The sequence below is a fragment of the Corvus kubaryi genome, unplaced genomic scaffold (genome assembly GCF_017639235.1).
Source record: "Corvus kubaryi isolate FWS band 111438036 unplaced genomic scaffold, C.kubaryi_AGA036_p1.0 137, whole genome shotgun sequence".
NCBI classification, from domain to species: domain Eukaryota; kingdom Metazoa; phylum Chordata; class Aves; order Passeriformes; family Corvidae; genus Corvus; species Corvus kubaryi.
In genome coordinates this window covers 18,884,952-18,897,544 of record NW_024580671.1, presented here as the reverse complement: position 1 = coordinate 18,897,544, position 12,593 = coordinate 18,884,952, and the positions used below count along the sequence as shown (strand labels likewise).

General features: G+C 40.4%; 1 protein-coding gene across 4 annotated transcripts in view; it reads right to left on the bottom strand.

The window, feature by feature from the left end:
* Positions 1-933: 933 nt before the first annotated feature.
* The window catches only part of MET (MET proto-oncogene, receptor tyrosine kinase), an 88,717-nt gene continuing 77,057 nt past the window's right edge, over positions 934-12,593 (bottom strand). For all 4 annotated transcript variants that reach the window (XM_042018082.1, XM_042018081.1, XM_042018078.1 and 1 more), the window contains 7 exons: positions 11,278-11,508; positions 8,811-8,891; positions 8,012-8,193; positions 6,330-6,439; positions 3,677-3,842; positions 2,640-2,776; positions 934-2,501 (listed from right to left, as the gene is read on the bottom strand). In XM_042018082.1, coding sequence (XP_041874016.1) covers positions 2,291-2,501; positions 2,640-2,776; positions 3,677-3,842; positions 6,330-6,439; positions 8,012-8,193; positions 8,811-8,891; positions 11,278-11,508 — 1,118 coding nt within the window. In that variant the 3' untranslated portion in view covers positions 934-2,290. The remainder of the gene's footprint in view (positions 2,502-2,639; positions 2,777-3,676; positions 3,843-6,329; positions 6,440-8,011; positions 8,194-8,810; positions 8,892-11,277; positions 11,509-12,593) is intronic.

Sequence of the window (12,593 nt, the reverse complement as noted above, 5' to 3'; positions counted from 1 at the left end):
CACAACTTCCCTGGACAACCAATTCCAGTGCATCACCACCCTCACAGTAAAGAATTTTTTTTCCAATATCTAATTTAAACCTACTCTCCTTCAATTTAAACTCATTGCCCCTTGTTCTGTCACTACATGCCTTTGTAAACAGTCTTGTTCCATCTTTCCTGTAAGTTTCCTTCAGGCCACAATTGGGTCACCCCAAAGCCTTCTCACTACCAGGCTAAACAATCCCAATTCTCCCAGCCTTTCCCCACTGAAGAGGTACTCCAACTCTCTGGTCATCATGGTTGATGTCCCTCCTGTGATGGGGCCCCAGAGCTGGATGCAGCACTCCAGGTGGGGTCTCACCAGAGTGGAGCAGTGGGACAGAATCCCCTCCCTTGACCGGCTGGCCACGCTGCTTTTGATGCAGCCCAGGATACAATTGGCTTTCTGGGCTGGGAGGGCACTTTGCCTGCTCATGTCCAGCCTCTCATGCCCCCCAAGTCCTTCTTGGCAGGGCCGCTCTGGATCTGTTCATCCCCCAGCCTGTATTGTTACAGGGGGTTGCCCTGACCCAGCTGCAGCACCTTGCACTTGCTCCTGTTAGAACCCATGACATTCCCACCAGGCCACTTCTTGAGCTTGTCCAGGTCCCTCTGGATGGCATCCCATCCTTCAGGTGTGTCAGCTGCACCACTCAGCTTGGTGTCAACTGCAAATCTGCTGAGGGTGCACTTGAGCCCTTTGTCTATGCCATTAATGAAGATATTAAATAACACTGGTCCCAGTGCAGACCCCTGAGGGACACCACTTCTCACTGATGGCCATTGGGACTCCGAGCCATTGACCACTACCCTCTGGATGTGATTGGATGTGACTGTCCAAACAATTTCTTATCCATTTAACAGTCCACCCATCAAATCCATCTCTCTCCAGTTTAGAGAGAAGGATGTTGTGGGGGACAATGTCAAAGGCTTTACAGAAGCCCAGATAAATGATAGCTGGTAGCCCTTCCGTTGTCCACTGACGTAGCCACTCCATCCTAGAAGGCCACTAGGTTAGTCAGGCAGCACTTGCCCTTGGAGAAGCTGTGCTTCTTGAGTCCTGGTGAAGGACCGCCCTGTCATTCATGTACCTTCTAGGAGGACCTGTTCCATGACTTCCCAGGCACAGAGGTGGGGCTGACAGGTTGGTAGTTCCCAGAGTTGTTCTTTGTTTTCTTCTTAAAGATAGGTACACTGTTCCCCTTTTTCCAGTCACCTGGGACTTCCTCTGACTGCCATGACTTTTTGAATATCATGGAGAGTGGCTTGGCAACTGCATCAGCCAGTTCCTTCAGGACTCTGGGATACATTTCGTCCGGTCCCATAGACTTGTGCACATTCATGTTCCCTGGGCAGTCATGAACCTGATCTTTGCTTACAGTGGGAGGGGCTTTGCTCTCCCAGTCCTCATCCTGTCATACATCCACTCAAGAGGTTTGGGAAGAGAGGTTGCCATTGAAGACTGAGGAAAAAAAGTTAAGTACCTCAGTCTTCTTCTCGTCCACCAGCATTGCTTAACAGAGGGGGAACACCTTCTTTAACCTTACTTTTCCGATTAAAGTACGTGTAGAAGCCCTTTCTGTTATTCTTTGCATCCCTTGCCAGGTTCGGTTCCAGTTTTGCCTTGGCCTTCCTCACCCACTCCCTACACAATCGTACTTTTCTATACTTATTTTACTGCACATTTCTTGATTTTGATTTCTGTTAAGACACTGACCATGAGGCTGGCTATCTTGGCTGCCTAGGTTCTTAGAAACCTTGTTGATGTAGTTCAAAAATCCAAAGTTTGTCCCATGTGGGATGAAAGTACATTTTAAACTCTTGTAACTCTCATTGCTTTTCTTGGCCTTTTGTGTGAAAACCATTTCTGCACTGCTCGTTATCCTAAAGTACATGCACAGTAACAGTCCTTCCAGCATATTGATTGATATTCTACTTTCATGGCATTAATGATGAATCTTTGTTCTTGGGTCTGAGCACACATTAATGACAGTTTGTGGGAACCAGCTCTGGATGGTAGCACACCACATTTCCATTTGGTAAATTGATGCAGTTCTCCAAATACTTGGAAATTACTGTGATGGTTTATGGAATCCCGTATCCTTAAACAATATGATATCGTGTCCTTGTACTAGTGCAAGTTGGGCAACAACATAAACATGTGCAACAGTGTTCTCACAAAGACCGGGCAGTAAAAACTAGTGGACAAAATGTTTTGCTTTTTGTTCATACAACTAAGAATGGATTTTCCTCAATTTCAGACATACCCGTCATGTGTCAACATCCATGTCTGTGTTGTCTTGTGATGATAAAAGAGAAGGATAGGGAGCAATGCACTTCACATTGACATAAGTAGCATTGACATGAACATAGTGTTCCCCAATAAAAGTGGAGAAGATTGTTGATATTTTTGAAACAAGTTCAGAAAATGCTGGACGCATCTCAGGTTTCGGATGCCAGCACTTCAGCATGACTTCATACCTGCCATTCAAATAAAAGAAGTGTTCAATTATGAAATCACATAAAAAGAAAAAAACCCCAACCCTCTCTTTCAGTCTCAATTACTATAGTACCAGAATCATCAGCATTTGCACAAGCCTTTGCAAACTGTTTACTTACAGTGGATCAGGGCAGTATTCAGGTTGCAGCAGCCTTCTTCCTTGTAGTAAGTAAACAGTTATATCAAAAGAATTTACATCAGGATAAGGTGGTGCCCCTCGTGTCATAAGTTCCCATAACAATACACCAAAGGACCACTAAGAAAACAAAGAAAAAACCCAAAAAGTTAAAGGGTTGGAGGCATTTACATTCCTGTTTTAGAAGATGGTTTGACAGATTTAAGCATTCAACTGCATGGATTTGCCTTTGAAAAGTTGTTTTACTGCATTCAGCTTTCTTTTAAGTGGGCTAATAAATGCTGTAGGGACTTGAGGAGTCACTTAAATAAGAGCCAGAGAATCTCAACTAAGTAAATTAAAGAAAATAAAAGCCCATAGGCCTGCTACTTTGCTGGTATAAATTGGCAGACCTCTTTTGAGGTTAATGGAGCTCTGCCAGTTTACATGAGCTGATGATCTGACTAACTCAGTGCAAATATGTGCTGAAGACAGTATACATGGTGAAAATTCTATGCATCACAGGTTAATCTGAATCTGGATTGAAAGGAGAGCTAAAATACAAAGCAATCCAGCCAACTGACTTCATCTTAACAATATTTTCTTCATAAATGGCCAGGTAATACTTGAAATTGCTGTAGGCACCCAGTAAGTATTTATAAAGCAAATAAAGTATTTTTGAGAACTATTAACTTTTACAAGTCTCCATGTTAACCTGTTCTGTCAAGCTTTCCAGAGCCCCTCCTATAGCAGGGTTCAGCTCCAACCTAGCTTCTTGGAATGTCCTTACTTTCCCTTGGAACAGGGTTAAACCCCTAATTTTTCCCTGAGCAGTAAGATATAATCAGAACAACTTCTTGCTTTGTGATTGGGACAAATGCACTTTCTGCATGTAGAAAGAGTCTTTTATTCTTATGTGAACTAAAGTTAGATTCAAATATAAGTTTTGATTTGGAGTTGTTTCATTAATTAAATATTAGAAAGATGCCTCAGGCAATATAAAAGAAATAAATAGGTGATACAAATATGGTTGTACATTACCACATCTGACTTTGTTGTGAACTTCTGAGTTTGTAAACTTTCTAAAGCCATCCATTTCACTGGCAGTTTAGCTCCTGTTTTATTGTGCACACTGTAGTATTCTTTATCATAGACATCTCTAGCAAGACCAAAATCAGCAACCTTGACAGTAAATTTTTCATCCAACCTATGGAAATGACAAAAGGTATTATTTGCAACTGAGCCGGCCAAGATTTACCGTGATGGTGGATTATAATGACTGACTTACATTTTTGAGACTGTGACTTTGGATGGCAGTACTTTATTTTGGATCTATGAACTAATGTTACACTGAAACAAAAAGTGCAGCAAAGTATATTTGACACCCATTTAACACAGTGAATGAACTCAGGAAATTACCAATACTGTATTAATAATACAATTTGAATTATAGTTATTTTAGAACAATTGCTGTGTATAAAAAGATTTTTGCTAATAGCCTATACATCCTGATTGAATGCTACATCATTTCTTCCATAGCTGCTTTTTCTTCTGTATCCTTAAAACCTGCTCATCCAAGTCAGTGCATCACCTTTCCTACTTACTCTCAGTTTTCATAAAGAGGGATCCATCATTATCTCAGTGACTGCCTTTATGCAATAATGTAGTCCTGTAATTAAGGATGAGTTTGGTGTCTGTTCTGGGGGAAAATGATGGCATAACAAAAGTTCTGTTGGGATGACATCTCAGCCATACCAGAAGACCTCCCTAGCTTTGCTTCTTAGGCCTAAGCTTGGTATTTGTCCTGGTAAGTGGCACCGTTGTCACAAACAGATAGAGTGTGGGTATTGGCATGTTCAAGCCTATCTTTCATTGTATGTGCAGACCTCGTCACAGCAAGCACTTCCTTTTGGGCTTCTTTACAGGATCACACAGTCACAGAATGGGTGTGGTTGGAAGGGACCCCTGAAGATCATTTGGTTCACCACTACCTCCCCTGCTCAAAGAAGGGTCAGCTACTGCAGGTTGCTCAGAACCATGACCAGGTGGGTTTTGAATATCTGTGAGGATAAGGACTCCATTACCTCTCTGGCAACCTGGGCCAGTGTTCAGTCATCCTTACAATAAAATTTCTCCCCATGCTTAAATGCAATTTTCTCTATTTCAATTTGTGCCCACTGCCTCTTGGCCTGTCCTTGAGCACCACTTAGAAGAATCTGGCTTCATCTTCTTTAATCCACCATATCAGGTGTTTATACATATGGATAAGATCCCCCTGAACCTTCTCTGGGCTAAATGATCCTGTCTCTCTCAGTGTCTACACATGGCATTTTGCTGTCTTGAATTGATGAAGTTTCTGTCTGGACAACTCTGGTCCGTTGAAGTCCCACTGCATGGGACACAATCACCTGCTGTATTTACTGATGTTATAACTTAATCTGATGAAGGAAGTAGGAGGGAACTTTGTTGGGTCTTATGCCATAGCAGGTTTCTGCACCTCTTCCAGGATAGTGGAATAGAGTTAAGAGTCCCTGAGGACTATATTTGCATGCTGGCTTCCTTTCTGATAGACATCACCACTGTGGCAGGGCCTGTGCTTTCTGAGTGTTGCATTGCACAATGGCCACTGGGGAAAGCGGGTCTTGTGGCAGAAGCTCTCCAGGCTCTGAAGTGCTGAACCCTATAGAAGTCAAAAGCAGTCATTCAGTGGTCATGTGAGACACCCTGAGAGTTCTTTCCTCACCCAAGGAAGAGACAGTAGGCCAAGGGGAATGTCCTGTTGCCACTATTTGGACTTTGATTAGATTAACTAGGTCTTTTGTTAAGTAACCCAATGGATTTCTTCTTAGGAAATCTGAAAATCATGTTGCTTGTGGCTTTTTTCATCCCTTACAAAACCAACACCTGTAAGAAAATGTTCTTTTTCAGAGGCTCTTCAGCTGCACAGGTGTGCACCTTTGAAAAAAGAGTAAGATATCTGATGTCACAGATGATGACCTTTTTGCAGCCAGAGCTCCAGTTTACGATGTGCTAAAAATAAACTCCAATGTTTAAGGCTGTGCCTCATTAATTCACAACATTGGTGATAAATCAGCATAATCATATTGGCAACTCCTGTATCAGTTTGTCTTTGTGGGAACTGAACTGTCTGGCTTCCCAGACACTAGTAAGATTCTTTGAATGTTAATTTGTGTGCATAGTTGAGCCAAAGTAAGCTCATACTTATGTAATGAAAGACTACTGTCAAGAGGTCTCACTGGTGTTTCTTTGTGCTCCCGTTTTTCTCCCAAAGTTCCCCTGTGTTCCTCTCCCTCCTGGTTAGGTGTGGCAGCAGAGACATTCTGCTTCTGAAGAGGCTGGGTGGAAGCACAGCAAGTTGAGGCAACAGCAGTTTAACTTCCCTTAGGAGATGCCTTTTAAACTCTAACCAAAGATTTTGAGAGGCTACACGTTCACCTCAGCTTTCTTATTTCTCACACTCAAAAAAAGCTTATGTGTAAGAAATGAGCCCTTAGCAAGATGAGTAGCTCATCAGTATGCAAGACAAACATCAGTATAATTGCAGAGCAATGAAAAAACTACCATCTTTTGACTAAAAAAAAGCAGAATCCTGGAAGCTTTAATTTATTTCATCTCAGTGTTTTACACAGCAGAGCGTGTGATAATGTGGCTGAAAGTAGATGTTTGTACTTACATACAGTTTCTTGCTGCCAAATCTCTATGGACAAACTTTTTACTTGCAAGGTATTTCATTCCTTTTGCGACCTGAAGGCCAAATCCAATTAAATCTTTTACTGTTGGATTCTGTAAAATACAAACATTTATGATAAAATGAATGCAGAAGCTCGAGGATCAGACTGCTTTATGCTGTGACTCTTTAGGTTTTACACACATCTCCTGACACCAGAATGATCAAGACAGGTTGGTGCTTGTAGTGAAACTGGTTTAAGTTTAGGTCAACTTCTTACCTCCAGTGAGAAAACACACTATAAGAAAACAAAAGAGCTGACAGTTTCCAGAAGAGTAGAGTTTGCAGCATAAGTAGCATAACCTGGCCTGGGAAGTGGAACAGTATGCTGAAACCTCAGCATCACAGATGATACACAAAATTCACATATGTGAACTTCAGAGTGATAGCATGTAACTCAGTAGAAGGTATTAACTATGAACTTGGAGCTCATCAGCTGGGGATGACCAAGAAAAGAGAAAGTGCTATTTGGGACAAATAAGTGCATCAGTATGATGTAATAAAAAAGGCAAATGAGACCTTAGCAGTTACCAGAGGAAGATTTTTGGCAATGATTGTTAACCCCTTCTGCTGGTCAACATGGTGAGATGATACTGAAAATGTTAAATATCAAAATAAGTATAAACATAAGCCTGTAAATCTTTTATCCAATCATATGACTTGTTATGTAGTAGTAAGGATACCACAGATTTTTTCTTGTTGACATTGCTCTTTATAATTTTATTCTGTGGAACAGTCTGAATCAACTGTGGTCATTATTCTGTTTATTTCAGGAAGGACCATGGCACTATTTACAGACAAGTGGCCTGGTGCTTGTAGAATGAAAAAAGCTCAAATGGGAAGAGGTCCCTACCTCAGAAAGCTTAACTCCTCCAAAAATTTGTCGAAATGCATTTAGTTTTGAATGTACTGGCTATTGTTGCTTGCCATAAAAGCAAGGACAAAATCCTATCGGCTCAGGAGTCACTTTATATTGTCCTAGCGCTGTGAAATAGGTGAAATACTACAGTGTAAAGTGGGCTTACACTGCCTGAGGTAAGACCTGTGATCTCATACTTGAAAGAGAGCAAGTGAGGCACATCTGAGGAATCTACAGTCTTTCAATGGAAATGGGGAAGACTGCTGCTAAGAGAGTACTCATCGTTTGTGTAACAGTTCCTGGTTTTCTTTCTTAAGATAAGAAGAAAAAATATTGATAACAAAGGGACTGCGACACTAGCTGGACATGGATGTCCCTTACCTAGCAGTTGGAAGAGCAGATGTTGACAACTGGCACAGCTGTGCTAAAGTCAACAGAGATGTGCCAGTTTAAACCAGCAGATGATTGGGCCCCTTGACTTAGATCTCATAAACACATTTGTTTATAAAGAGGCTTATGGATGGGAAATGAGAAATACTTATTGCTGATAATTTCTGGGAAACATTCTAGAGAGGAATTTGAGGGGGAGGGGAGGGAGTGGCAGTGCTGTGGCTGGGCTTGATGCCAGACTAAGCAAGTGCTAAAGGTTAAGGTGCAGTAACAGCAGCAAGTTGCAGACATAATGTAATTATGAGAGCTTATAACGTGTGGTGTTGGAGCAGGGTGTGGCCAGACTTGCATTGCCATTTGTACCTCACCATGTACTTACATGAGTCTCATTCCTAATGAAGTTTCGAAGATCTCCATGTTTCATGTATGGAAGAACAACTAATGGGGATCCTTCATTGGGCAAACAGATTCCCAGGAGTGATAGAACATTGGGATGAGTGAAATCTTTCATGATTATTCCTTCTTTCAGAAACTGAGCTACTTCTTCCAGGTCTGTAATCCCTGAGAAATCCAGTAATAAAAGGAATTAATTAAAAGAGACAGAAACAAACTAGGTTTCATTTCTCTACAGCATATCATTGCACAAAAAAGTGATAATGAGAGACTACAGACATGCTCCCCACCTCCCACATTACAACCAGGTCATGTGCATTGGTTTTCCTACAATGACCAAATACAGGCTGTTGGTGATTTTAATTCTGTTTCTCCATTTCTTATTTTGAACGATTTAAAATTGAATAACAACACTTGAGTGAAGTCCTTAATAAATGTTACAGCATCTTCCTGTTTTTCCAGCAGCTTTGCCCACTCTTCAGCAATTTAACTTCCAAACCCAAATCTTCAGTACCCAGTAGAATAAAAAAATGACACTACCTTTCCCTTATTTTCCAGTTTTCTTTTCTTTGTAGAGGAAATATATGGACATTTCATTTGATGTAAAAGTATATGCCAATGTGTTGTGGTAGTCTGAAGTAACTGGAATTGCTCCAAAGATAAATCTGATTCAGCTGCAGCTAAGAATCTTTGTTTGTGAATGTATACTTCGCTGTAGTGTATTGGTTCACCCCAGTTATCTTTAGAATTAGTAGTAATGTCTCACTATTAAACATGTAACTCACTATTCAGTGACTTCACAGCACAATGAATTTTCCTGCTATCATTATCCAGCAATGTCCCATGGTACACACAGCCAAAATGTCCTGTGTAAAAAAATGAGCAATATTAGTTTTAAGAAGTAAAATTAGCTTTCTGGTATTTTCCACTGGGTAGCAATTACAGTGTAAGAAAGTGATCACACTCCATTTCTGTCCAATTCCCAACACTTGTAATGTATATTTCCTAAGTAACACATAAAACCATTACATAAAACCACCATTGCATAAAATCACCATTACATAAAACCACCATTACATAAAATGAAAACTCTATTTGCAGCATAATTGGTATTTCTTGACCTAAATGGAGAGTATAAATAATGACAAGGCTGGCGCCACAAATATTTCATGTTCTTGTAATCACTATGCACACAAAACCCATGTCAGCCCATTCCCACCATCTTCTCCTGTGACGTAGATGTCAAAGGAGAGCACCTGGAAGGCACAGGCAGCAGTTAGGAGCCGACATGACCACTGGATTGGTGGTTCCCAGTGATCTGCAAGACCATGCTAAGTGGTACACTGGACTGTACAGACTCGATGCATCTGATGTGTCTGATGGAAAGGACAGCCACTCCGGGCTAACAGTCTCTTGAGGTCTTGCTATTCCATGGAAAATGTTGAATGTTAAAAATGATGTGTTGGCCGTGGATGGTTTGGGAGTTGCTCTACAGGTCACAGACTGATGACACCACTTGGCAGTTTTTTCTATGGCCTAGTTCCAAGTGTAAAATATCACTAAAAGATCATGAGCAAAATTTGCCTTCTTTCTCATGGTCTAAGCAGTGAAATGAACTGCCAGGGACACAGAAATCCTGTGCTTTCCTGCCAAGCAAATGATGTAGTCTACCAAAACCTACTATGAGAAGTCAGGTTAACCAGTTTGGGAAACTGTGAAGTGTGAGCTCCAGGCTCATGCATTAATTTCTCCAAATCAAATTATGTACATGTAGTTGTGGCTTTCTTTCACAGATAAACTGTTTGCCAGACACTTTTAAAATACTAATATTTGCAGTTAGAAAGTAAAATATTTTTTTTCTTAAGTGTGAGTTCTACAGAGAACAAGACTATCTGATATATTCTACTATGTTCCAGTCCTAAGCTCTGGTCAGAGCTCAGTTGGCTTTGCTTTTGGCTTGAGGTAAAATTAATCCAAAGTTTGTTTTATAAAAGCAACTAAAATCCCATCAGACCACAGATTGCTTGGAGCCTGGACACAAATCCTAAAGCTTGGATTGGGTGTGTCTAAAATATTTTGGGGTTTGGCCCATTTCTAGTTAGAAAGGAGAAAATTTAAAACGGTTAATTATCTTGGTGTCATTCCAGATATTTTTCAACATTTAAAAAATGGGAAATTACTTGGAGTTTTCCAAAACAAAAAAGAAAAGAAAAAGGCCCACCCTTGCTTTGGGGATGATGAAGTATAATACATAGAATTGAAACACACTGACTGTTTGTTTGATTTGTGACTTTTCCTGCAGAAGAGGCATTAAGAATATAATTTATAGCAATTTTTTTATCAGTATCTTGATACTCAACAAGAGACCTCTCATGCGTGATCTGTAGAAATACTAAAAATCCAGTTTGTACTTTGGTTACTAATATGTACTCAATCATACAGAGTTTGATAAGTGTCTGTAACAGAAATACTGCCTTGGACTATGAAAGGTGAAGGGAACTTGCTTACAAAGATGTAGAGGAATAGGAGCGATGAGAGAAATTTAGAAAAATAGGAGACCTGCTAAATCAGGGACAAAACTAAGGGAAAGTGAATCAGGAGCTACATATTTCTGCAACTGGCATGAGGGAGGAATGAGGAGGAATGAAGAGCATTTGCTGTGAGGAAACAAGCAGAAAATTCCTCAGAGCTGGTGGAAACTTGTGGAGGGAAAAGGGGTGTGGGCATTTCACGTGGGCCATGGGGACTTTCAGTGTATACACTAATGACTGCAGGAGTCTCCTGTGTCATGTAGCAATCCCGACAGATAACGGGCTTCAAGTTTAAGGTCACTTGTGTTCCTGTCTCAGCATCCCCTGCCATTTAGGTATGTGCCTTAGGTTTCACGTAATATCCTGCGGCAGATTCACTCCCGTACCACAACCTCATGGATCAGAAGCCTGGCTGAGCTTTCTGTAGCCTGGAAAAGGATGAGATTGAGGCAGCTGGTGGGGGACCATCAAGTCCATGAGTTCAAAAGAGCTTCATTAGTTGGTAGACTCCTTTCTCCTGATGGTGTCTTCTCCAACTGATCAAATGCACTGACTTCAAAGGAAAGCCCCTTCATTACCGCTTGATTCAGTGCATGAGATGCAATGCTATAAGAGGTAAAAATCTTGAAAAATCTTTGTAGACAGCTTATTCAGAATGGTTTATAATAAATGGGTGTGCAAAAAGAAGAGCAGTTTGCAAGGTAAGAGTTGCAGTACCCACCTCTTCCTATTACTTCGCTGAAGTGCACAATCAGACTGTCGGCACCAATAACCACATGCTGCACTTCTTTGACCAGGTCAGGATTTAAGGCACTGATGTCAATGTGGACATTAGTTTGGAGAAGTGGACTGGCTAAATCTGAGTCTCCGCTAGACAGAATCGGGGAGAGGTCAGAGTGAGGATACTGGGCAGGTCTGCATGATCCATTCTGAGACATGCTTGGAAACTGATCTGCAAGATGAACAGAAACTATTATAATCCTTTCAAACTTCTCCTTGAAAAATGAAGAGTTTTATTGCATTGGTAAGCAAGGCTTGATTTTATCAGTTTGGAAGTGGCTTGGCTTTACGGAAGTTTTGGTCACAAAGGGAAAATGAAAATACGCGTTGGTAATCTGCCAACCTCCAGGAAAACCATGTCACTAGAAACTTATGCTTGTCTCAGCTCTACTTTTAAGAAAGTAAATGGCAAAACTTCCACTTTTCTGAGGGGATAGAATGAAGCCTTGTCACTTCTTGCCAAATAGAGGTTATAGCATTTCTAGTAAATGGAAGTAACAAGAGTAAAACAGAAAAATGACAGCAATATGGGAGGAGGAGGTAGTGAACAATTAAAAACATGAAACCTTCTATTATTGTCATGTTCTGATTTGGTAGGGAACTTAACACTTCATGAAGGTTTCCAAAGTGCTGGTGACTAGCTATATTTATCCAATGGTAAATATTCAACCAGGGAAATGCCTAGAGGTGATTCATTTCCTGTAACTGCTGAAGATAATACAGTTGGTGCTACTCATGAAAATAACATGAGCCATCTGATATAGCAGAAACTAAAATATTTCAGTAAGTCCAGGAGTATCTATTTGAGATTTTTTTTTTAATCAACAGCATGTTGTTCAGGTATTTCAAATTGGTTTTGTTTAAAATCTTTTCCCTAGTATTTTGTGTGATTTCAGTCTGGAATTATTTCAGTGGCGTCAATGAGCTGAACTTAGTCCAGGGCCAAAAACAAAAAAAAAGGAAAGTAAATTTACCAACAAAAATGATTATGTATTTTATTACAAAAAGTAAAAGATATTGTATAGACATTCTTTATTTATTTCTGCATAAAACCTGTGGAATTTTTATAAAGTGCTTTTATCACTCTGGGTCCTGAGAAATATTCTGTTATTTTATCTAGGAGTAAAAATACCAACTCCTGCACTAACAAATGAATTTATTTGTAACTAAGGGCAAATACTTATTTAATAAACACAGTAAAATAATCTAGCCATGGCTGCAAAATAATTTTTGAAGCTGCTAAATGTAAACCTGCAC